The 27,396-nt window shown below is 39.8% G+C and overlaps 2 protein-coding genes across 2 annotated transcripts in view; both read right to left on the bottom strand.

Moving 5' to 3' along the window:
* CIMIP7 (ciliary microtubule inner protein 7) overlaps positions 1-27,396 on the bottom strand; it is a 219,414-nt gene that overhangs the window by 55,644 nt on the left and 136,374 nt on the right. The window lies entirely within an intron of this gene.
* On the bottom strand, positions 653-26,513 carry LOC142099722 (NUAK family SNF1-like kinase 1). Its single transcript, XM_075183517.1, has 7 exons — positions 25,749-26,513; positions 17,977-18,097; positions 14,401-14,552; positions 7,650-7,715; positions 6,255-6,374; positions 5,171-5,303; positions 653-3,957 (listed from the first exon to the last, which is right to left on the bottom strand). The coding sequence occupies exons 1-7, from the start codon at positions 26,025-26,027 to the stop codon at positions 3,002-3,004; spliced, it is 1,827 nt and encodes a 608-aa protein (XP_075039618.1). The 5' UTR covers positions 26,028-26,513; the 3' UTR covers positions 653-3,001.

The following is a 27,396-nucleotide window of genomic DNA, read 5'->3' as shown; positions in this document are numbered from 1 at the left end:
TACAATGAAACAGTGAGATTTATTGAGTCACAGTTGTTACGATGAATTGAACTATGGATACATTCAACGCACATAGTAACAGCACCTCGACTCAAATTGCGTGGATTGGGGAGGAAGGAAATAAAGGAGGGTGGGCTAAGTGGAAGAGAGAGTTGGAGAAGGGATATATTTTGTGGTGACTCGTTAGGTACCTGGAAGTGAAACATTGTACTAGGTGTACAACAGGTCCCAGATTTTTTGAAAGTTGTTGACTTTGTCATTTGTCAGAGGCGGTTTATGGCTTCTTGCAGAGTGAGAGGACCAAGGTTATTTTGTTTTAAAGCTTTTATTGCAACAAACAACATTAAGAGCCTTTTCACGCTTTCACTACTGCAAAGATAAATCACTCTGCTTCCTTCTAACACCATCAATGATGGCTGACAATTTGTCTATAGGAAACCATCTGGTATCAATTTTATTTATGTTACTACATTTCATATGGTCTCTGAGCACCGTGGTGACTTCTATGTGCAGGATGCGTGGTTTTAAGCTAAGGACTTAACTACAAAATGGCTCCAGATATTATTATAAATTTCCAATCATTGCAACAGTATTCCTAAAAATATGAAACATCACATTTCCCACAGAGCTTCTCAGGAAGTAGATGATCTTATTTGATTTTTTTATTATTATTATGAAACAATTTTTAAAATAAAACTATAGAATGATGAACAAATTCAACATACAGCAGTTTTTTTTTGTTGTAAACTCTTTTCTAACAGTCACATCACAACAAAGTTATCTCCAATGTCACAAATGTTTTATTCAACACAACTGAGAAAAAAAATAATGTAAACGTTAAACAGGCTTCGAATACTTAAAACATAACTAGCAATGTAGTTTTACAGTGTAAAGAAACATAATGCATCTTTATCAGGTCTGCTTTAATGCTCCTAATACCCAAAAATAAATACTAGCTTTCTGCTACCATTGCAGTTGTGAATATATATAATATATATGTATATACACACATATACATACACACACTCACACACAGTAAAATAAATTATTTCTTTTCTTGATTTAGAACGAGGGACAGACGTGACTACCAACTATGGGCAAAGCAAAATTAACTAAAATGTAATTGCTCTCTCTCAGTCAAGTCGTTATGCCCCGACTGAGAATTCATGATTTGTTTTCCTGTTATTGTAAATGTATCCTTAGAAGTCATGTGAAAATTCCATCATAGCTATATATTCATAGCCACTTGTTATAATAACAACATATTAACTTCTGTATGCACTAACCCGTTCTTTCTGTTGCATTGGGGTTTCCCCCCCCCCCCCCTCTCAATAGGAAATATTTTTATAGCAATACCCAGTGTACATAGAATAGCAGGTCAGTGTTATTGCTGAACACATCTCAGAGATCCGTTCTTAAACATCTTAAAAAAGTTAAAGAAGAAAGTTATGTATAAACATTTCAGCAGCCAGACGAAAAACATACCAGGAGACATTTCTGAGAATTTTTCCACTGGCGGCTGTGTGGAGACGCGTTACCCATGACAACCAATCGGACGTTTGCTTTACTTTTATAAACTACTAAATAAATGAGTTAGAATCGTATTGGTTGCTATGGGCAACACCACCTTTCATACACAGTTATTTGTAGAACAGTTTCTTTAAATGTCCTCCACAGGATTACAGATTTCATTAGCTGTGTGTCATGCAAACTTTCCTTTTCGCTTGCTGGAGTTTCAGTTAACCTGTACTCAGCACCTACACATGTTAACAGCAGCCGATTTGTGGACTGAACCAGTATTCATGCAGGTTATCAATTCTCTAGGGACTAGAAATGTCATGAAGGTCATTTACCAAGTACAAAATGGTCAGTCCGCAGTACATAGCATTTACTGACCCATCGTGCCACTCTGTTTGCCCAGGTGCGCCTAGTTTTTCTGCCGAGGGACGCACACCTAGGTTGTAAAGGCTTCATAAATAACCCCCATTATGTAGAGTTGAGCGCAACTTCCGTCAGAAACGCAGTACGCCGTTTTCACCAACTCTACACGAGTCCCATCAACTTTGGGTATATTTTTCTTTTTCTTATAGCGAGCCTGGCACTGGTGGCATTAAATTTAAATAATCAAGGTAAGATGTCATGTTATGTGCCAGAAAAGGCAGCTAAATAATCTTGTTTTCTTTTCACTTCCTTAGAAAAGAGCCATTGTTTTATACTTTCATCTGGAAGGCAGAACAAAGTGGTTCTTAATTCCATAATTTATAAACCCTCCTTCAGTGTAGTGCTCTGGCATTTCCATATTTTGTTAAAGAATTTCCTCTGGCTTCAGAAGAAGTACACCACCTTATCTGCAAACATTCCTTCACTAAATGTCTGTGGCTGGGGCTTTGTGACTTTTTCCTGTATTGTAATGTAAATCCAAAAGTTTTATTTAATTGAAACGGCCACACGAGGGTTACAAATGCTACTGAACAACAGATCATTTTTTGGGAGACTGCGGGGCAAAGAAAAGACTTGGGAGGGGCAAAACTAACTATCAATAATGAATGTAGCATTTGTCTTTCCCCAGATACAATATACCAAGCAGTGATACTGTGTAATCTAGTTTAAATCATTATAGAGTAAACTAGAGAGTACGTTTAGGCAACATGTGGCACTCCAGCCGCGGTGGAACTACAAATCCCAGCATGGCCTGCCAAATGTAGGCCCACGTGTTGCTTAAGATTAAATTGTAGTGCGAGATTCACTATATGCTGAATGCTGGCATAATTATGGAGTGGAAACTCAGCCCAAGGCAAGATACTTGATATCCTGCAGCGTTAGAGCTTACAAAACAGAGAGCTTACAGCTATCAACATAGCCTTTGTTTCCCAAGTTTCAGTGTAGTTGCAGTCGCCACACTGAATATGTGCAAACATCGCTCCTGACAGACCTGTCAATAGTCTATTTAGTTCTATTATGGCATCGCCATAACCCGACTTGTCTAAAAGCAAGTCAGTCGTTATAATTGGTGGCCTTGATTGCAAACTGTCCCCATGGGTTTGCTTCTCAACACGTCTTCTTCAGAACTGTAGAAATTGTTCGGAGAACTATAAGAGAAAATCTGAGTATTTGTTTCGGAAGACAGGTCAAGCAGGTCGAAAGAATCACTGGAAAGAAAACTGTCGTCGCTAATGACGCTGGATGGCCGACTTGGACTATTCGGACCATCGACGTCGGGGAACATCAAATCTTCCATGGAGTCTGAAAGTCTACGTGATGAACAGTCACTTGGCATATCCAAACTGCTTGAGAACCGTCCGTTCTTTTTCAAAATCCCTTTTTTCCTCTTTGTGTATTTTTCTGGCCTCCCTTTCTCCTCTGGTACTTTGAGGTAGGTCTTCTGGACTTCTGAAGACATTATCCTCTCCGGGGAAGATGAATAACCCGATTCTCTCTCGTACGTCTTTTTCAGGATTCCTTTCTTTGGCATGTTGAAAGAGCATTCGATATTCACTGACTTGTGCGTGTCGTAGGCGGATGTGGTTTGAGCTTCCCTGCTCAGCTCCAAGCGATTCTGAGACAGGTTTTCAGAGAAAGTAGAGTTTAAAAAGGAGCTGTCAAAGCTACTCCTTTTCTTCAAGATCCCCTTTGGTTTTAGTCTGGGGACATTCAGTTCGGGTTCCTGAGAATGATTAATGTCATTTTCCTTTTTGGATTTTCTCAGACAAACTTCATATTCCTCGTCTTCCATTGGCTGGACTTTGCATGGCTCCTTCTTTGTTCCTTTGAACCCTGGTGTGTTCTGACACTCGATGTACCGCGCCAGCAGTGGAGATTGGCATTCAGGTACCAGATCGCAGTCGCAAACCACCGCGTCGTACCCCCAATTAACCCACCAATGATTGGCAATGTCTTCAATGCTAGCTCTCCTTGCTGGATTTACGGTCAGCATCCAGTCAATCAGCCCACAAGCTCCTATAACAAAAAGAACAATTTATTATTATTACTACTACTAAATATTATTCTAAAACACCAACATCATTTAGGATACTACAGAATTTCTCTGCCTGGCTGTCACCAACATCGCTAGTTATGTAATTAGCATTTAACTGTCTGCCTGCTCAAAAGATCATTTCAGAAGGGAAATGGTTTTATCCGAAGATCCGAGAGTTCTCACAATTTGTGTTTTTGTTTTGTTATCTTTATTGGATTCCACAAAAAAACGTAACAGTACACATGTCAATAGCAGGCACAATAAATATAGTTATGCAAGTATTGTTCAAAATAACTATCCTACCCTGGGAGGAAGGGGGGCGGGGTTAAGAGGGAAAATTTAAATCTCTGTGTTAAAGAGACAAGAAATGAGAGAGGTGAGGGACTAAGCCAAGTTCGTCCTATACCGTTTGAATATAAGAGTCAGTGTATTATTGTACAGCTCCCATGCAGACAGCCAAAAAGAGCCTAGGAACAAAATGGATGTAGGAGTACCCGCATTGATTGACACATCTTGGAGTGTCCAAGTTGCTTGCGCAGTTTATCTAATATGACTTGTAGGGGAAAATTCAATTCAGCATGAACAGCGCTTTGATGTTCGGATGCGCCTATTTCCACCATTTAAATCTCAGCTAAATTTACTGCGCAAAATTCAATTCAGCGTGTCTCCGGAACAGTCTGCAGAGATACGTCGATGTTCTGATTTAAATCTCTGCTCATTTTCCTTTGCATCCCACAGAGGCGCGCAGAAAAATGAGCAGAGGTTTCTTCCCTTAATAGGTGGAAATTGGTGCTTCTGTACATCAACGCGATGATGGGCGGCACGTCGCATTGGGTTGGATTCCCCCCCCATAGAGTGCGGAAACAATTTTAAACTTAAACGTTCTAAACGAAACTCATATCAATTTGATCTTTTTTTTAACAAATTACTTTTGCAAAGAGGTTATATTAAGGGATACTATGTCTTTAGCGTCAAGAGATGACACTTTCCATCTCATATGTCAGAGCAGACGCTAACTGGTGCCAGAAAGGTAAGGAAGCCAAGATTTGCATGACATTTAAGTTGCGGGATGGGCGAGTTTTAGTTGAAGAAGGGCAATCCAGACCCAATTATTAAAAAAAAAAAAAAAAAAAAAAAAGGGAATATAATTGTATATAATAAGGTTATTAGTGAAAAGAAGAGCCTTGCACTGACCGGAGAGATGTGGAGGCTGTCGGTATTTGCCACTGCTGATCTGCTCTGCAAGAGTTTTATAATTGCCGTTATCAAATGGCATGCTTCCATAGATCAAGGCGTAAAGGAGCACTCCCAGAGCCCAGCAATCAACCTGTAACAAACAAAATAAAGCAACAAATTATGAAAAGTAACAGTTCTAATAAAAACATCAAAGTCTCAGAGTTCTGCACTATTATGTGTCAGTCATCACCACAATGGACTGAATATATCATGATTATTATTATTTACCTTCTACTATATGAGTGAGGCCAGTGCTTTCCAACTATTTCAGCTTTGGAGGGTCATATTTTTTGGACCCAAAGAGTAGGGTGCTGGCTATATGAGGCATTCTTGTATTACATTCTATGCTCCACAAAAGGTATACAATGAAAGCACTAGCAGTATAATGTCCATATTTGGATGCTTAGTAGATCCACACAGAACACTTTTATAGCTTCTGGACAAACAGAAAGACTTATATTGTAGTCGGAATACTCATTAAATATTATCTTATACAGATACAGAGTATTCAATCCAGCACAGAGAGAAAGTGAAGTGGTATTGTGCTTATCTCCATACATACAGAACAAGAACTTATATGAGAAATAGAGAATTACTAAACAAGTAAAGTAAGTAAGTAATTGTCCATAATTACCAAGAGGCAGATCTATCAAACTTTCTAAAAAAGGAAAAGGTGAGGTGTTGCCCACAACAACCAATAAGATTCTAGCTATCATGTTCCAGTACATTCTAGAACATGATAGCTAGAATGTGATTGGTTGCTGTGGGCAACACCTCCACTTTTCGTATTTAGAATGTTTGATCAATCTTCGATATGTTTAATCTTATTTGTCACTGCTAAATCTGAGGCCAGCCATACTTATTTATGTACGCAAGTGCTCTTGCTTATCAGTCACACACATTTCAAGGCGAATGTCCTTTTTGCTGGTAGTGGATTACCTTCATTATTTCATGCTTAAGGATTTTTGGAAAACAGTTCTTACACTCAAGGATCAAGAAGAAGCGAGAAACACAAGGGGATACCTAAGAGAAAAGTATATACCTCCGGTCCATTGTACGGAAGACCCCTGACAATCTCCGGCGACGCATACAGAGGGCTACCACAGTAGGTTTCCAAGACCTGGTTCTTTTGATAGAGGTTGGAGAGCCCAAAATCTGCAAGCTTTAAATAACAGCAAAAGGTACATGTACATTAGAAAATGTATCACAGATATAACAGCAAGCCAGTGTTAAACACACAGTTGTTACAAAAAATAATGTGCAATTTGTTTTTCTCTCTAGTAAAAAAAAAGTTTGATTGTAAAATGTAATAAGAGCACCAGTCTCATTTTGAGATAATTTATTACTTCAAACAAAAATCTGAATTTTTTTATGTCACGTGTTGCCTGGAATGTTGAATGCAGCAGAGGGCTTTGTAGTAAAGACCCAGCAACACACAACAGTGTCAACAACAAGGTCGGAATGGTGATGTAGAAATGAAGCCGTCAAGAGTTTTCATAAGGTTTGCATTAAAACTGGGGAAAGAAGTGAAAAGTCTGCACGCAAACTACAACTCCAAGAGACTTTTACTTCTCAATTTGTACAGCGTGGATGCAACTAATTTGTAGTCACATTCTCCACCGATGTCACAACAAGAACAACATCAACAAGACCAAGTGCAGGCGGAGAGTACGCCCAAACAAAGGATCAGGATTATTTCCTAGAAAAAGAAATTCCAGGAATGCCAATACATCCTGCTATTTGTCAGGAACAGAATGAATAACCGAAGAGGGATCCAATTAAACTGTGTTGGTTTTTTTTTTTCCCTCCCGGTGCAAGTGTGTAAAACACAGACATTCCCAGCATAGCTCTGCAGTGTGAAAACCTGTCGTACCTTCCTTAAAAGGCCAGTGAAACAGCAGGATGTTAGTCAATTGTTACTTCTTGTTATTTTTAGCCGTCCTATGAATCTTTGAGCTATTTTAGCTATTTAAGCTGTGTCGATATGTGGAAAATAGGTTCATTCTTGGCACAGGGTCATTCCCACAGTTTATCACCGGTGAAAGCATACATTGTCGTTAAGAAGCCGGTGGGGTGTCCAGCTCTGAGCCCATTAGCATTCCTGCCACTTGCAAATGATAGTCTGGAGACAGAGGAGGGGGGGGGGAATTTCGGCACATTTGGAGACAGCGAACTTGGCACAAGCAAATGTGTGGCTGAATAGTCAGGGGAGAGATGTATTTTGTTCCTACAAGGCACAAACTTAAGATAAATAATAGTTTTTGGTGTGGGTTTCCTTATCAACACCTTATTGGTCACTAGCGTAAAAAGGTTGCCTAATTAGTTTCTGACCTGCACCTTTGTAAACGAGACCCATTCATTCGTTTATAGATTACCGGTTGGATGTCACTGGACGAAAAGAACAAACCTTCCAAATGTTTCTAACTAGCACACTCACCTTTACATTCAAGTTTTCATCCAAGAGAATATTCTCCAGCTTTATGTCTCTGTGGACAATTCCATTCTGAAAGTAATGATACACCAATAAGATAAATAATCATACAATACATCACCTATAAACACGCAAACTGCAGAATAAGCATTATGTTATAAAGTGCAAGGACAAAGTAACTAGTGTCTCTCTAGCGGTTGTGGAACTACATGCTCAGCAAAACCCCCGAGGCAGAAGAATCAGACTTTGCCAAGTTAAAATTACACTGAATACTTATATTTATCATCATCATCATCATTTATTTATATAGCGTCAGCAAATTCCGTAGCGCTTTACAATTCGGAACAAACATTAATAAAACACTACTGGGTAATACATACAGACAGAGAGGTAAGAGAACCCTGCTCGCAAGCTTTCAATCTATGGACAGTGGGAGCTTGAAACACAAGGGCATGTGCTACATCATATTGCACATTGGACCAGCCAGACTGCAAAGGTAAAAGTATTGAGTGGGCTGTGTGTGTGGCAATGTTGGTCAGAGGGTTGTTGTCTTTTGTTAGCTGTGTAGAGTGTGGTAATAGGGAAGATTAAGATGGTGGTTGAGGAATATCATAAGCCTGCCTGAAGAGGTGGGTTTTCAGAGAACGCTTGAAGGTTTGAAGACTAGAGGAAAGTCTTACTGTGCGAGGGAGGGAATTCCACAAAGTGGGTGCAGCCCGAAAAAAGTCCTGTAACCGGGAATGGGAGGATGTGATGAGAGTGGAGGAGAGACGCAGATCTTGTGCAGAATGGAGGTGTCGAGTTGGGAGATATTTTGAGACAAGTGAGGAGATGTATGTCAGTGCAATTTTGTTGACGGCCTTGTATGTTAGTAGAAGAATTTTATATTGGATTCGTTGAAATACAGGCAGCCAATGTAGAGACTGACAGAGTGGCTCAGCAGAGGAAGAACGGTTTGCAAGGAAAATCAATCTAGCCGCTGCGTGCAAAATAGATTGTAGGGGTTCAAGTTTGATCTGCAAAGTAAAAAGTTCTCTTTGCTCCTGTATCTTATTACAATAATCTTGCTCTGTGAAATGAGTTCTTGTCCTGCTCTGTAGATAAAAGGGAACGACCTCACTCACAGACATCTCCTCTTGCCCTGCACAAATTTTTTTTGCTTCAGTGAAAATCATAGTCTATACATAGTGGGTATAGTCATGGGTGTCGGGAGAGAGGAGGGGGCAGGAACAAAGTAGCGGGGCCCAGGCCTGGCTGTAGAAGGAGAAGTCACCAACCTGTTGTGACCAGGCCCCTGGTGGCTATGGAAGGGGCCCCAAGAAGTTGCTGTACTGGGGCCCAAAATTCCCCTTGGTGGCCCTGGGTATAGCCATTGTGTGGGCTGCATTTATGATATTCCTAATATAAACTATCACTTCACTAGGAACCAAGAGATCATTGAAGCATAATCCATTTAAGCAATTGGACACAATGAAGTAAGGATTGCTTACTATAATTTACTAATAAAGAAAAAAGAAAAATCAGCGTTTTAAATTAAATATGTTTCATATTGTTATTATTAGGTTTGGCAGACTTTGCAAACTCATACAATCATTGTGTTATATTTCTTTATTTCCAAATGAGAGTTCCCCTCCCAAGTTTGTTTGCAGTTGCTAGTAAACTGGACTAAATCAATCCTGCAAAGAGAAGGATTTATGGTCAGAATTAGACGTTTACGCTTTTTTTATGACTATTTCCAGTGTCTCCTGCCAACAATAATAGTGTATTGATTGAAAGGAGAGGAAGCCGAAATAAAGAGGATCTGACTAGAGATAAAAGACACACAGTCAGAACACTAGAGGTTACCCGGGACACCAAAATAATGTTTCTCTAGACAGCAACACGCCAGACGTCTGCAGAGAATCATTCCCGGTATGGAACAAATTCAGGGCAATCTAATAATGCAGAAGATATAAATTATTGTTCTAATTATAAGAGTGTTACAAATGAAAACACCTGCAAATAGCTAACTGGGTGATGGGGTGATCATCAGCTCTGTCTATGAATTTATATTTACTCGCTGCGACAATAGTAACTTAGAGCCTCGTTCATTAAGGCGAGTAGCTGGCGATACGTTGTGTAGAATGCGCACAATTACTCAGATGCCCAGAACTGGACAATACACCAGAGAGTGCAGCAACGGTCAATTCATCATCGAGCGCAAAGGACACTTAAAACAGCCTACGATTTCCGTGGTGGATCGGGGAGGGAAATGGGCGTATGCACATAGTCAATGTACAGTGAGGGCGTGCCAAACTCGAGCACACGCAGCAGTGTCTGCTTTAAGATTTGGGCATCTCTAAGGTACGTGTTTTTCAGTCGTGTCACTTGCACCAGCTACAGGTCTGGTGTAAGTGCCGATTACTAGCAATGACGGTCACGTATGCATGATAGAATATGTGTTTGCAAGCAGAACTGTAAAAATGTATTTTATGCCCAGTAGACGGAAATTACATTCTAATAAATGTATTTCATTAAAAAAAAAAAAAAAAACTTTATTTTTTAATGTTTTGTCATTAATGAATATATTATTAACAGGTGACATTAATAGAATAGTTGTTATTTTTTCTGTGCATTCTATTGTGACTTTATATTCCACATATGTATTGGACATATCCTGCAGTGTATTGTCTGTTAGAGCAGAGCGGACCTAGACCCGCATTCATCAACAGACATATCTTCACATCTGCTCCTTGTTGAATACGGACATGCGTATATCCGATGTACGCGCGGTTCTATTGCTGAATGGGGGAAAAAATGCTTCATTCAAATAATAACGCATTTTTCAGCCATCATCTGCTGCCATCGCCAACCTGAGGTGGCGATAATGGAAGAAGGACTGTGTGGCGGTACTTGAAACCAGCAGGTCCTGCTGTATTTCTATGGCCATTTCTATAGCCGTCGCTTTAAATATTTGATACTCGGCAAACTATATAGCAAAAATAATAGACAGTGCAATTTTAAAGACCTATATATATTTAGGTTCCATAATCCCCCCAAAAAATCTACTTGCACTTCTGACAATTAATTGTTCTCTTCTCCATTGTGGCTATACTCATCATCATCATCATCTATTTATAGCACCACTAATTCCGCAGCGCTGTACAGAGAACTCACTCACATCAGTCCCTGCCCCATTGGAGCTTACAGTCTAAATTCCCGAACATACACAGACACAGAGAGAGAGGCTAAGGGCAATTTAATTGCAGCCAATTAGTATGGTTTTGGAGTGTGGGACTAAACTGGAGCACCCAGAGGAAACCCACGTACACGCCACACAGATAAGTCCACGATCGGGAATCAAACTCATGACCCCAGTGCTGTGAGGTGGAAGTGCTAACCACTGAGCCACCGTCCTGCCCAACTCATGAAAGTATTCATTAGAAATTATTCATCATCACACACAATTATGCAATCTACGATTCACTGGGACTATACTAATAACAGATGTATAAGTGGATCTAGTTGGATTTCAACTAGTACAAAGGTAACTGTATTTAAAAAAATAACACACGAGTGAGTTAAACATGAGACGGAACAATACATTCCCTGAGGATGTGTTCGCAGCTGTGTGTATTCTCCTCTCTCATTTTGGATGGCATATAATGTAGAAAGCAACTTAAGGAACAGATATAGAATAAGATCAGTTCAGCTGCATTCCATTTCAATAAAGAACCACATCAGATTCTAATCGTCTATGTTATACTCATAGCATGCCTACTGAATCTATCCCCTTCTCCCTAACACAGAAGGGGGACAGACTACACATGTAAATAACATTTCGGAAACTAGGGTTTAACATAACATTGTACTATATAATTGTTTGATAATCTGTCTGACTGATAGTCCCGCTTTACTGTGACTTCTACCCACTATAAAATGTTACTTAGCAATGTACAGGTCTTCCTGACAGACCACCACCTCCCTGTTCTCTCAATCAACAAGTACGTTACTGTGCCACAAAAGAGAAGGCAGGTGTCATGCTTAGTAGTTATTCGCACATTATGTATCACGCATTTATCTAGTGCATACAAGAAAACGACAGCTAGAATCTGATTGGCTCCTCCAACTTTCCTTTATAGAAGGTTTGATAAACCAATCCCCTTAATCTTAAAACATTTCCAGCGTAACTGCTTATCAGTGCCCCTTTAAAGCACTCGCACTGTAAGGACTTAAAACTGGTTGTACTAAAAGCACAAATGGCCATTTCCTTATCATTGAAAGATATTGCTTTTCATTCGTATAATAAAATCAGTCTGCTGTATACCATATATCCCAGCTCTGGGGTAATCTCTGTGGAGACAGCCAATTGCAAATTCCGTTCTCGCAGAGTCCCAAAATAAACTCCCTGTCACGGTCATAATGTATAAATATCCTGAGCACGGCATAGGTACATTCTATACCGCTGAATCACGGCTCAATATTTACTTCTTAAAACCTCCCGTGATCCTTGCAAGTATGTCTGTTCCATAGACCCAGACACTTTCCCGTTTATTCAACTGATATCAATAGATAAATACATCGTTACTCTAGCCGCAAAACACACAGAAGTTGCAAACAAAGCCTAAAAGATAAAAGGGAAATTATACTAAAAAAGTAATGTATTCATGGAAGTAGTTATAGAAACATAAGGTTCTATGTCAGTGGAGGACATGAGGGGGGTCCATAGGCCGAGCCTTCAATTGTGGTCGCCAGCCGGCTGCTCCCTACCTTAATCTCTGCGTTGTTACCTCCTCTGTACAGCGCTAATGCGGCCTTAGAGAGGGAAAGTTTGCCCATCGCTGCTCTATGTAGTGCGTTTTTGCAGCAGATATATAAGATATTTAGTTATTACTGTTCTATAACGCAGCTCTGCTGAAAAAGAGCAGAACAGAGAGGGGCACTACAGGGGGCATGGTAATGATTAATACCATACATGTTATTCCTTCGCCCAGATCCCTCCTGGCAGACGGAAGTGTAACAGCCAAGTGGAGCCAAACATGGAGCAAAGAGCGATTCTCATGTAGAGTTGGAGGTGGGGCAGATTCAATTCGGCTCGATATAGAAGAGTCTGCGGAGACACATCGAGTCAGAGTTTTTATAGAAATTTCTGCTCATTTTTCCTCGCGTTCCATAGAACGGTGGTAATCGTTTTTATGATTACCACTATACCAACATGTTTAACCCCTACAAATAAATTCCGAAATTATGAAAATCCGATGTGAAATTATAAACAGACTTCCCTTCAACCCGACCCTGGACATCTCCGATATAAGCCTCATGCCGACAGCGAGTGATTCCGATTCAACAAGTGTGCGGCAGTGCAGGCGGACGTCATCGCGATGTGTGTCAATAGAAATTTAAAGCGGCAATGTCGGGTTAAGGGTTTAAACACTTAACCTTAGGGGTCCCCACATTGACGTTTTAAATTTGTATTGACAGACGTTGTGATGACGTCAGCCTGCACTGATCGAGCACCTGCAAGATTCCCCGAGAGGCGCATCTATGTTTGATCAGTCTACATAAGTCGAATTAGCTCCTATACACCCCCCCCCCCCTCCTTCCTCCATTCCACCTCTACAATTGTCAGTCTACATATGGCCAAAGCTCTAACTAGTGTTTTGTGCGCTTGCCCAGAAGTAAACAGGTGTATTATGCGCAGAAAACGGAGTTTGCATACTTATTTTTTTGCCAGGTAACAACACATGGCATTTAAGAACAAGAATAATTAAAAACATTTTCTCTAAAAGGAAATAGGAGACCTGGGGGTAAATGTATCAAGCTGCGAGATTCCGGCGGGTTTGAAAAGTGGAGATGTTGCCTATAGCAACCGATCAGATTCGATTTATCATTTATTTAGTACATTCTACAAACTGACAGCTAGAATCTGATTGGTTGTTATGGGCAACATCTCCACTTTCCAAACCCGACGGAAACTCGCAACTTGACATATTTACCCCTTGGTCATAAATCTAATCATATTTGGCCATCCAATGAATAGATGTACTGTAATGTGTCCTCATAGGAGGATGTGGTCATTTAGGAGTCTAGAACGTCAGCGTTTTCACTATTTAGAAAGTATCGGCACGTGTCAGTGGTTTACCTCTGGCAACCCATCATTCAGTAAAACTTCTGTGCTGGAGAGTCACCCCATAGGCTGACGTTAGGATGGAGAGACAGGATAGTGTAAATATATCATTACCTCCTTCATTTACAGCTATACCCTCACAATATGGCAGCAGTGACACCAACATGCAGAAGACAAAGATCACTGAATGATCATTGCCTGCAGATTTCAGTAACCTGTATTTAATAAGGAAGATTCTACCCACAAGCTATTTTATAGATTCTAGGCTACAAAATGACATGTAGTAAAAGGTGAACACCCTGTCCCCTAAGATACAGTGTCCACACCCCTCTTTAAAAAAGTCCATTCCCCTTTTAATGCAGGAAACCAAGATTATCCCTCCGGAAATGTTAGGAGGGAGATGCTTATTTAACTAATCAGACAGAGAGGGACTGACAGTTTTGTAGACTTGCTGTGCCAAAATGCCAATGTGGATAGGTGGAACTGAAAAGACTGTAGACTCAGATTTGTAACCTGCATGACAACCTATTCTTAAAGATGTGAAAACACCTTCAGCTGTCTGTAAGACCTGATTTACGCTCCAAACAACAATTACACATTAAACATATGAGGCATAGAAGGCTCGCATTAGTGGTAACAGCTCGTATTTACCTTGTGGCAGTAGTGGACTGCGGAGACAATTTGCCTGAAGAACCCGCGGGCCTCGCTTTCCGGGATTTGATGCTTATTATTTATGAAATCATACAGCTCTCCATTGCTGGCGTATTCCATTACTATGATGATTTTATCAGTGCTCTCAAATACTGCAGAAGAGGGAATAGAGTGGTTTATAATGGCGTTAGAAGAAAACCTAGTAACACAATGATTGTTGAAAAGCAAATTATTAATTACATTATCATTCATGATAAGGTTTAACCAGTGCTAGAAGATAAGGAAGATTTGCCTTATAGCACAGTCACATTAACAGTGCAAGTATCTTTCTTTTCATAATGTTAATGAAAGTTCCACAACAATGTTAAGAACCATTGCATCAAAAACGCTTTATCTTAGTTATCCCCTGTCCATGATACTGAAGAAGGAAATAACACATTTAGGAGTAGATTTAAAACCATTAATAAAGGAAAAGTGGAAATGTTGCCCATAGCAACCAATCAGATTCTAGCTATCATTTACCTAGTACATTCTATATCATGATGGCTAGAAGCTGATTGGTTGCTATGGGCAACACTTCTCCTTTGTAGAAGGGTTGATAGATCTCTCTCACACTATGATAATGACTTTTCCATTGAACATTTAATTACCACCATGTCTGCGTGAATCTGGCATTTAAAAAGACTTAGGGGTATATTTACTAAACTGCGGGTTTGAAAAAGTGGAGATGTTGCCAATAGCAACCAATCAGATTCTAGTTATCATTTATTTAGTACATTTTACTAAATGACAACTAGAATCTGGTTGTTATAGGCAACATCTCCACTTTTTCAAACCCGCAGTTTAGTAAATATACTCCTTAGTCTGCAACTGCCCCTATCCATTATAACGAGAAGCTTTGCTCAAAATTGACAACATTTTGGCTCCCTACAGAGTGTGCAACATCGTAAAAACAGAAAGAAAAAAAAAATACACTTTTGCATAATTAATTTGAGATTGTTCTATGTGTATATAGCTTGTACCATGACCAGTTATCTCAGCAATACGATTTATTTTCTTGCACTGTTTACTCAATCTGTGCTTGTTTGGTGTATTCAACTTGACTACAGTTTAAGATGTTTATTATTATGGCCAACAGTGATTGTATTGTGTACTTCTACATTGTTTTATTGAAAATATAAATACATTTATTTAAAAAACAACAAATATTTTCACTTTTCCACGTTTGTAAATTTTGTGTTCAATGTTCTGTTTTACCCCTCAGGAGGAGCTGCTATATATATATATATATATATATATATATATATATATATATATATATATATATATATATATATATATATATATATATATATATATATATATATATAATTGTTGGTGTTCCCTAAAAGATTTATCTTTAATTAACTTTATAAAAAAATAAATCTTGTCTTCTGTAGTTATTAACATAATACACCATAACTGACGTTTAATAATTAGTTACTGAATGTCCACCCCGCCCAGACATTCTGGTTTGTCCGTGACGGGCTGTGTAATATGATTTCACACATCCTCTCGGCTATAATCTGTAATTGCTGCTAAAATGTTTCATGGCTCTTTTCCGCCTGTAACCAGAACAATATGTAACAGCAGACTTTCCTGCAGGAGCGGCTACCATTGTGACTGCCAGGTTTAATAGTCTAGTATGACATTTACAAGGCTGAATTTGCAGAGGATAAATAGTCGTCACTCTCTTACTGTAAAAGATTACAAGCTCTGTGCTATGCCGAGGGATGGGGATCATTTGTCGTTGAGGGTCATAAAAATTATGCAGAAAAAATGTGAAAGTGTCTATTTTTGCACATTTTTCACTTTAATGAAAATAAGCATATGTTAGTGCAGGCCTGGTCAACCTGCGGCTCTGGTGGTGAAACTACAAGCCCCAGCATGCTTTGCCTGTCGATAGCTGCCAGCACATGCTGAGACTTGCAGTTCGCCACATCGGGAGAGCCACAGGTTGATCAGACCTGCATTACGGTGTGTATTGTGCAGGGAGGAAAGTGCTGTACTTCATGGTGGGGGTCACAGTTCTTTACTTTAATGTACATCAATGTGTGCGGACTGTGCTTTAAGAGCACAGTGGCTCAGTGGTTAGCACTTCTGCCTCACAGCACTGGGGTCATGAGTTCAATTCCCAACCATGGCCTTATCTGTAAGGAGTTTGTATGTTCTCCCCGTGTTCGCGTGGGTTTCCTCCGGCTGGTAGGTTAATTGGCTGCTATCAAAAAATTGACCCTAGTGTCTTCCTCTCTGTCTGTCTGTGTGTGAGTGTGTGTCTATATTAGGGAATTTAGATTGTAAGCTCCAATGGGGCAGGGACTGATGTGAATGAGTTCTCTGTACAGCTCTGCGGAATTAGTGGCGCTATATAAATAAATTATGATGATGACTATTTTCAATTTAGCAGGTGTTACCAAAGCCTTTTTAGCCCCGCAAAAAAAAAAAAAAGAGGAGTTCTTTCTACACCATCTCTCAGATGGCAGTAATTGGGCATCAGCCATTTCTTCACACGAATCTGACATCTGAAATACAGGTCTCCAATCTCATACAACACTAAGTAAAGCCACTATTTGAAATTAACACATATCAATACATTACCGAGTTGAATAATGCACATAAAATAATTGGAATGTTTATACTTATCTAAATAAGTCCACCATACACTCTTTCACTGCTCTGTAGCAGGTTATCATGTGCTTCTCTAACTGAGCAGACAGAGCAGGGGTGACAGCCTGGCAGTCTTGCTGTGCAGACATTCAGTGTGAATTTATCAAAGCATCCACCAATATTGATTATGGGGCTGTTTCTTAAGACGGGGAAATGATAGTGCAATTGCAGAAATTAAAAAGGAATGCGGATCTTTAGTTCTTAGTAGTGGAGTGTGGAGGAGGGGTATAATATTATTTCTATATCTTTTTATGTATAAATTAATAGCAAAATGAAGCCGAATGACACAAACTGCATAACACAAGATGGTAAAAAAAAAACACACACACATATGCGTCTTCCGAGGCAGTTTAGACACACAATAAAGCAGTATATAGTATACACCAGTATCAGTGATACTTTACTTTTGAACAGAGCTGCAGGGGAATGCCAGGTTAACGGGAGATGTAATTAAGTGGGTTGTACAAAAGTGGCAGCAGCCAGCTCTTGTGGTATTTTGCAGACGTGCATTCTTATCACAGACCTCAAGCCTGCAAAATGTTGTGCAAATCATCTGCAATGACACACGGGGAAATGTGTAATGAAAGCATGTACCTGTATATGTGCCCGTCAGACCTACATGTCGCAATGCATGCTGGTCTGTTACATCCTCAACCTTCCTGCCAGTGCTGAGCGCAGTATCAACCAATCACTAGATTTCTGAAGATGGACAACTGCAGCAGGTGTCAATCAAAAGGAATCTCTCTTTTTAGGCATTGTTATGACAGACGTAAGTAGCGGAGATCCATCCGGCCACTTAATCCCATTTAATGGAGGGATCTGTGGTGCCTCTGACATGCTACATGACAAAGGCCTTAGGCTTATACTGACCTTCGAAGACCTGTATAATGTGTTCATGTTTCAGCAGTGCCGTGATTTCAATCTCTCGCTGAAGATGCACTCTGTCCAACTCATCTGTGATCCTGTCTTTCTGAATGGACTTCACAGCCACCTAAAGAAGCATAAATGATATTTAGCATCAGAACGGTCCACGACCAAGAATAAATGCACTTTATTTTAGTAGTTTGTATGCACACGTTAAGTAACTATGGAACCTCTCTCCCCCAAGGGGTTCTGGGTAACCATATTAGAATTAGTATTTATACTGTTGGAAGATCGACGCACACTCAGTCGGATTTCACTTTCTGTCGGTTCAAATCAACATCTGATAAATTCTTGAAGCTTGTTGCTAAATCATCATAATCACCATTTATTTATATAGCGCCACTGATTCCGCAGCGCTGTACAGAGAACTCACTCACATCAGTCCCTGCCCCATTAGAGCTTACAGTCTAAATTCCCTAACACACACACAGAGAGAGAGACTAAGGGCAATTCATCATCATCATCATCATCTATTTCTTGTTACTGGTATACTGATATGGTAGCAAGAAGCACTGGGTTATAGAATGTGAATCCACAGTTACAAACGATGTATTGCCCGACATTCCGTTCCATGTCTAAGTTTAACTACGTTATGTCATCACTGTCGTTAAACTGGACTTGTAAACAGCACAAAGTCATTCGACACTCACAAAGCTCAAATCAATAGCATAGATAGAAAAAATAAATACATTTTACGACTTGTTATTGATATTATGTCTGTAGAAAATGATGACCATGTTGGCACATTTTAATGTAAAGGGGCCTGATTCATTAAGGAAAGTTAAATAAAAAATTGTGTAAGTAGTCTCTTGGACAAAACCATGTTACAATGCAAGGGGTGCAAGTTAGTTTTCTATTTTGCACATAAGTTAAATACTGTCTGTTTATTTCATGTAGCACACAAATATCAACTTTAAATTTCAATGTACAAATAAGCTATCAAGTATTTGAGTGTTACATGAAAAAAAAAACAGACAGTATTAACTTATGAGCAAAATAGAAAACTAACTTGCACCCCTTGCATTGTAACATGGTTTTGTCCAGGAGAATACTTACTCAATTTTATACTTAACTTTCCTTAATGAATCAGGCCCAACGTGGTTAAATGAAGTGCGTTTGGTGTACAAATATACACCAAGGACATGCATTTTTCTATTCAAATTTGCCTCTATCATATTACTTCAACAGACATTTTGAGGGTTAAAAATAGTGTCTAATATCCATTTCAAATATGGGGTAGACTTTTCATCTTTTGTTTTTTTTTGTGTCAACTTTTAAATCGATATACCATCCTTATATTTGGGGTAACTTGAATATTTTGAGTTGTTTGTGTTGTGCGGTTTCCGATGCTAAACTGCAGATAAAAGTGGGGCTATTTCTTGCAGCGTTTGGGGTTCATTTAATACAAATTTAAGCGCAATTTAATTCATTTTTAGTCTTCTGCGTTTTTCTAAAATGACTTTCACAGCGACTGTGAATACGCAGCGAGTGTGAGTGTGCGGAGGAGAATCCTGTTTGTATAGTCTACGAGGAGTAATGCACTTCAGTCTGTACTTGCACTACTTGTACACAGAAGTGCTTATGTTGATATATTGCTCCTAATCAGGAGCTTTAGGAAGCTTTTATCTGCCCTGGAAGCCTGGTAGCAGCAGCCGGCTCAGCTGCTTCCGGAACACTTAACCACATCCTAATGTGTCTGCTGCATGTCCAGGATCATATGATACCACGCACAGCGATGTCCCAGGTCAGACTGTGCTCTGTATGTTATCAGTGTGAGTCACTGGAAATCCAGGACTATAAAGAGAACAAAACTTTCTGTATCGCCGCAAAGGAGCGGAATCTTCAAAGACGTTCAGCGAAATATTCACTGGTTCTATGCTTAGCCATGAAATTTCACAGACTTCGCTGACCTTAAGTAGTTCCAGTTCTAACCCAAACACATCACACAGCAGAATGACTTTATCGTTGCGACAGACTATAAATTCACTGAAAATTAGAGCGGAATTGTGAAGCAAACGGAAATGGAAGATTGCATCGCTGAAACTTCGCAGATTGTATCGGCAAAACAGCCTGTTCCTCCGTGAAATCTGTGTTGCGCACAATTTAACAGAGATTTCACTCATCTCTGCACAGCACTCTGGTGGCACAATACTTTATTCTGTGTTTTGGCAGCACAGTGGTCAGCATTGTTGCTTCACAGCACTGGGGTCATGGGTTCTATTCCTGACCAGGGCAGTGTGTGTATGTGTTAGGAAATTTAGATTGTAAGCTCCCAGGAAGGGACTGCTGCGAACAGATGTTCAGCAGAATTCTGCAAAATTCTAATAATACAATTTAAAATAAAACGCACCAACTTGCAGGTAAACACACAATATCACTTATTTTCCATTTCACAACAGACTTTACCACACACTTTCCTCGGAACATGTAGACATGATGCTGACTAAGTACAATCTGTTGCAATGATCTTCACATTTCCTAATGTACCTACTTAGCTTTGGTCTCTAAAATGAAAACAAATGTATTACTGTCTAAAAAATGCATAAAAAATGTTGGTATAAAGCTTGGGGTCATATTATCAATATGACAGAACTGATTATAGGAGATTAATCATGATAGGATGGAGCCGTGGGAGGTAGGCAAAAATGTCAACCCACGTGGCTTTTGACTGATTCAAATGAACAGTTATCCAGATTGCCCACCAAATGCTGTTCCTCCCTCGTATTCTTACTTATTATTCCTAGATCTTAAATTATTTAACCCATATTAAAGTTTATCAGTCACCTACACACAGTGGGGGCAGCCATTTTGTTTTTGGTGGTTGAACCAATATTCAGCCTATCGCTGCTACCAAAAGTATCTAGTGACTTGATAGGCTGAATATTGCATGACCACCCAAAATGGCTGCCTAAACTGTTATTAGAAAAAGGTGGAGCTAATGAAAAAATATTATATATATTTATATATATATATATATATATATATTTTTTTTTTTTTTGATCACCACTGTCTTTTAATTTGACTAACTCCAAATGACTGGAAATGTTGACATGTAGAGGAGCCCAACACAATATGAACCAATAGGAACATGGCCTAATGTCACCTGACAACTTTTTATTGGCCATGTTTTACAACAATATAGCCCGATATCCCTGCCACATATGTGGCCCTAAATGGGGGCCACAGAGTTGCCCAGCTTTCCTGCCTTGTTTCTGGGAGATGGGAAGGCAAGGTGGGAAAACATGAGGCGGGTGGCGCTCAATGACACAATCAAGTGGGGCAGGGCAGTCCCATATTTAAGCCCCACCCACCTCAGTAAACTGTTACAGTGAGTGATTGCGCAATTCATGTCATCTTGCTCCCTACCGCATTGTGCTCACAGAGGTGGGCGGGGCTTTGCGCCACAAGTCACGTCATGCCTACCTTACAGCAGGTAAGCACTCTGGGAAAACTTCCTTTCTTGGGAGTCTCGGAGAGTCCAATTAAAGAGTGTGGCGGATATTTCGGGACAATAGGCAACTAATAATCAAAATCAACAGGATAGGATTAATGATCACACAGCGGGCATACCCCCACGTGACCTGGTCACTCATCCTGATTGGCCAGATCTAGTCAGTAATGGATTGTCTCCTAGACGGCCAATCAAAACTTTCAAAAAAACCTTTGATAGGCTGTAGTAAAATTGCAAATACTTCACATTGTTATGTCTGATATCGATCAGCCTGTGAAGTATGCAGCTGTAGAACTAAATTTCTGGGACCACCGCTCATGCAGGGAAAGTTTTCTTTCCAAACCCCTCAGGAATCTCAGACTCCAATATTTCTTTATATAAAATTCTCCCCGTCTACTCTGGGAATTCGGCTGGAATGTTGGCAGCCTCTGAAGTCATTCAGATTCCTTCTAGCACATTCTGGTCTCGGAATAAGGAAGGAATATACATGGGAAATATAAAGAAAACAGGAGGATGAAAAAATAGAAAATACCTCACGCTGTTGAACCCAACATGGCCGCTTTGATCTTTCTGTCAGCACAGATGTTAATGATAATTTTCAGGGGAATAGGTAAAAATCTATATATTATTTATACATGACATTTGAAAACATATACTGTCCAATTTTACCGAATTTATGTCTGTTTTGATGCAATCCAGTTGCAAAGTATTAATCAGCAGCCATTGACAGTGGGTATGGTTCCTGAGCAAGTTTAGACGAGTTTCTCTATAATGTATGACACATATTTTTGATTTTTTTGTGTGAGTATGACAGGAATTATTTTTTTAAACAACATAAATTTAGTCATGCTGTCCTTTCATGCTTAGATACCAGACATTTGCACGTTAGGAAAGCGGACTATTGGGGAAAAATGCTAAAAATGAATATCAAGGAAACAGTCGCTCATTAAACCAAGCTACAGTAAAACAAGTTGAAAAACCACAGGAACATTTTCATTCATTGAAAGTACCAGAAGCAACATTTTACTAAAATGAGGGGCAGACCAAATTAAATACCATTCTCCCCCAATACGCATCTTTTCATTGATTGAATTAGGATTTTACACAGCTCCCAGCTTGAATATATTTTTCTACAGTGTGATCATAGTGTAAATGGATTATTTTTAGGCAAAAAATAGACTTATTCATTGCATGGTGAATAGATTGGTGAAAAAGTGACCATGCATGTTAAGACAAAAAAATGACATATTTATTGAGGTAAATTTGGATGGTAAAGTATGCAGCATGAGAGGTAAATATAGACTGTGCACAGCAGGTTTAAGTGTCCAGCATATTAAGTAGTCTCTGTGTAGTCCCTTTGTCCAATATGTACAGTCCACTTTCTCACATTAGATCCCCACGCTCACTACATACAGTTCCGCTGCCCCCCTGCACAGCATACCAACCCACGTCACCACAGCCTCACACCAACCTAAATGCCCCGATGCCAGCATAACAGTCCCACGCCAGAAACGCATTCTTGCCTACTTTTGCCTACCAAGGAACATACATGGTGGGGTGATGACGCAATTTGTATCATCGCAGTCCCGCTCCCCGATTCGCAAGTACTGTGCAGTGGGGGGGGGGCTGAGCCATGGTGACGCGGTAGGTTACAAATTGCGCCAGCATTAAATACAGTCATTATGGTTCCACCCACTCCACCAGAAGATCAGGCAGGATCTGGCAGGGTGGTCTACTTTCCCGGGAGAACTCCTCGAAATTGGGGACTCTTCCAGATGTTACGGGAGAATAGGCGTATAGCAGAAACAACGCCATATACAAGACCAAGGGGTATATTTAGTAAACTGCGGGCTTGAAAATGTGGAGATGTTGCCTATAGCAACCAATCAGATTCTAGCTGTCATTTTGTAGAATGTACTAAATAAATGACAGCTAGAATCTGATTGGTTGCTATAGGCAACATCTCCACTTTTTCAAACCCACAGTTTAGTAAATCTAGCCCCAAATCTCACCAGATCATTAATTTGCAATACTCTTTTCTCTTATAATGGAAACTTTTGCAACAGGGCAAGTGGGATTGGGTTCCTATAAATGTTTTACCCTATTTGGGACCTAATTGGAAGTATGCTATGTATGTTTATAGCTTAAACAAACTACAGGTTACATCTGTGCCCCATTCTCTCATTACAGAATAATGGGAGCTCTGACCTAGGGACAATCTGATTATCCACCTTGGTGCCACTTTGTGCCCACAGATAACCACTAGCAAGAAGCAATCAATGGCTGTAATTAGTTAGTATTTAGTAGTGTGATTAACTCCCATTCTGGATGACGGTGTGAGGAGGCAAGACCGATATCCAACAGCAGAATTATCCCTATATTACTGACCAGATAAGGTCCTTATAAAACTTTATATAAGCATCATTATCACCATTTATTTATATAGCGCCACTGATTCCGTAGCGCTGTACAGAGAACTCATTCATATCAGTCCCTGCCCCATTGGAGCTTACAGTCTAAATTCCCTAACATACACACACACAGATAGAGACTAGGGTCAATTTTGATAGCAGCCAATTAACCTACTAGTATGTTTTTGGAGTGTGGGAGGAAACCAGAGCACCCGGAGGAAACCCACGCAAACACAGGGAGAACATACAAACTCCACACAGATAAGACCATCGTCGGGTATTTAACTCATGACCCCAGTGCTGTGAGGCAGAAGTGCTAACCACTACTCCACTCTGCTGCCCTACAGCTATTCATCTTCAGCCTTGGCTCTGCACAATATACTCCATATTGCTGGGTGTGGGGGGATAAGCAGAGTGCTAGGGTGAAAACAAATCAGGTATTCTGGCACACATTAGACAGTTGCATTCTGGGACCAGACCTAATTGGCATTTTGTGGTTGCCAAGGCAACTGCCAGCTTTATCCTAACGAGGCCTACACACCCTGCCTGCACATCACATCTGCTGAGCACGTCTGCCACCTTGTTTGTTGGCAGAAATGCCTCTGCTCTCAGCAGCTGCCGTAGTCCACGGCCCTGGGGGGAAAAAAAGAGCTATTTTTAAGGCACTGCGATGTAATATAGGCTGACTTATTATTTACAATTCTGCCAAAGCGGTTTATTTTACTTGGCAGGGCCAAAGCACGCCGCGCGGCAGATTGCATTCATTCTCATCGCATTCCCATTCTTTCTGCAGATTTATTCAGCTGGCAATCACTGAGCCTTGACAAATCCTAGAGTGATCCACAGAAAACCACATCCCTGAGATTGCTCTAATGCTCACCAGTTAAAATTCTCACTGTGAGCTACAGTTATTGATCTCTTTAATAGATGTAGGTAGCTGAGTAACCTGCGGCTCTACAGATATTTTTAAACTACATGACCCAGGGTGCTCTGCAAAACAAAGGGCTGAGAGGGCATGCTGGGATATGTAGTACTACAATGGCTGGAGAGCAAAAGGTTTACACCTTGCTGTAAAAGATGATTTGCATAATAACTGAAAATTAGGATTTTGTCAGTCCCTGCAAATGCATACCAAGACTGTACAGAATATAGATCTCCCTGCTTGAACACAGGTGAGTCAGCTGGAGAACTGACTGTTGGTCATTTGCATTAATCTCTCCTGTGCTCAACAACTAATTTTACAAAACTGGATTTTTGGCAATTTTGTTTTTGTGATCCTGAGTCGGAGCAGTCTAGATGACTTTTTCCTGACATTAATTTAAATTAAACTGTAAATCCTGTGATCTACTGTTACACTATATAATCCAGAATATATATATATATATATATATATATATATATATATATATATATATATATATAGAGAGAGAGAGAGAGAGAGAGAGAGAGAGAGAGAGAGATACACACACACACTTATATATTTATATACATACACAATACTATTCCTATATGCACACATATTAACATACATTTACTTTTCTACATCATTATTTTAAATATGTTATTGTGCTTTTAGTTGACTGTGTCTGAGTTTATCTCTGACTTTCAAACAAGCTGAACTAGGTAGTAATGGACATTTGCCTCCAGGTTGCTGTGAGCTCAGTGATGAATGTAGACATTAATCATAATTCTAGTTTACCAGAGATGACATATATTTATGTTTATATCATTAGACCAGCAGTTAGTGATTGGCAGCTGTTACTTCTGCAGAACATTCCCTGTTGCCCATCAGCAATAGATTAATACAGTCAATTTTCCAAGCAGGTTAGAAACAAACACCCATTACAGATACTCACCATCATCCCAGTAGTCTTATCCATGGCTTTCTTCACTTTCCCATAAGTCCCTCTTCCCAAGGACTCCAGCAGTTGGTATCTGTGTTTAATGCTGTGCTTGTGATGGTGTGTCCTCACTGCACTTGTTGTAGCAGCTCTGCCAGTGTCTAGGACTCTGCAGGAATCGCACCTATCACAGGTACTGGCCCTCACCTCCTCCTTCCTGTGCCCAAGATGCCCCTTTGCCAACATGACCCCTTCACAATCGTTGCCTTCCCTGACACAAGTCACACCAGTCATGGTGTCAGTCTGTTCTATATCAGCAGCAATAGAACGTTGCACAAACAATAGAACGTTGCACAAACTACTTTCAGAACGTTGTCAAAGTTGTGCTTTGAAATGAGTCATGCCAAAACAATAAATATTTAAATAATAGAATATCCCTCCCAATAAAGTGATAACTGCTGATGTTAGATAACTGCAGAAGTAGCAAGTGTAATACTGTGCCCAAATGCTACAGTACCCCCTTGCTGGAGTTTTAGTAAGTGTCTAACTTTCCAAAGCATCCAACTATCCAACTTGTCTAAAATGCAAAAAGTCTTAGTGCATTCCTTCAGCCTCCCCCTGCTGCCCACTCAGAGGCTTTGTAAATATCTCCTCACTGCAGCTGCTTAATGCTGTAAGCAGGAATTATCTTCACCAGGCACGTTTCTGCTTTGTAGTGCAGCGTTGTGAGCAGCGCTGGACGCGACCCCAGCTCTCAGCAGCAGCTGTGTTCTGCACTGGGATGAGTGAGTCTGGGCTTACATTAGGAGTGGGAGGAGCCGGCCCGGGGAATTGGGTGTGGCTTCAGCTGCAGACTGGTGACTGGAGTCTGACACATATCTTTACCTGGGGTATGAATGGCAGCCCAGCATGACACATTGTCTCCCTTCTAACTTGTGTACTCTGCAGATCTGTGGCTACATACATACTGACATTTTGCATTGTGCTGCATTAATGCAGTTGAAAATTTACATTGGTCTCAATGGGAGCAGATTGAAAACACAATGAGATGGGTTAATTGCATTTACACATGCATTGTATTGAACAGGATAACAGCTTCCTGGTTTGTCACAGATGCATGTTTAAGAGACAGATTGAATGCACTTCTAAACGCTTAGCAAACCTATATAAACACACAATAAATGAATACATAAATGTAATGCAGTCTTTATGTGTTTTTTTTACTTGCATTAATACATACATGCAAAAGCTAGTGTTTATGTAGCCTTTATGTGCAGATATTAGCTTCATAATTTAAACAGGACTTCCAGTGATAAGATGATTACGAACTTGTACCTACAAACAGGACACGTTACTTTGCAACCGCAAATTGACAAATTAAATTATTTACGAGAAACTTCCTAAATACACACATATATATATATATATATATACACACACACATATACACATACTATATATATATATATATATATATATATATATATATATATATATATATATCTAGATATAGTTATATGTAGATAGATAGATGTATAGATCGTATAGATCATCATCATTTATTTATATGGCGCCAACATATTCCGTAGCGCTTTACAATTGGGGACAAACACAGTAAACTAATAAACAAACTGGGTAAAACAGACAAAGGTGAGAAATCCCT

Source organism: Mixophyes fleayi, chromosome 8 (genome assembly GCF_038048845.1).
Source record: "Mixophyes fleayi isolate aMixFle1 chromosome 8, aMixFle1.hap1, whole genome shotgun sequence".
Lineage (NCBI taxonomy): Eukaryota > Metazoa > Chordata > Amphibia > Anura > Limnodynastidae > Mixophyes > Mixophyes fleayi.
This window is presented reverse-complemented; position numbering and strand designations above follow the sequence as displayed.

Bases quoted from the DNA above. Each gene is read 5' to 3' on its own strand.
- LOC142099722 (XM_075183517.1), bottom strand. From the start codon at position 26,027: ATGACTGGTGTGACTTGTGTCAGGGAAGGCAACGATTGTGAAGGGGTC. The intron at 7,716-14,400 runs GTAAATACGAGC...CATTACTTTCAG, and splicing joins CAGTCCACTACTGCCACAAG to AATGGAATTGTCCACAGAGA. The intron at 3,958-5,170 runs GTCAGTGCAAGG...TTTTTGTTATAG, and splicing joins ACAGCCTCCACATCTCTCCG to GAGCTTGTGGGCTGATTGAC.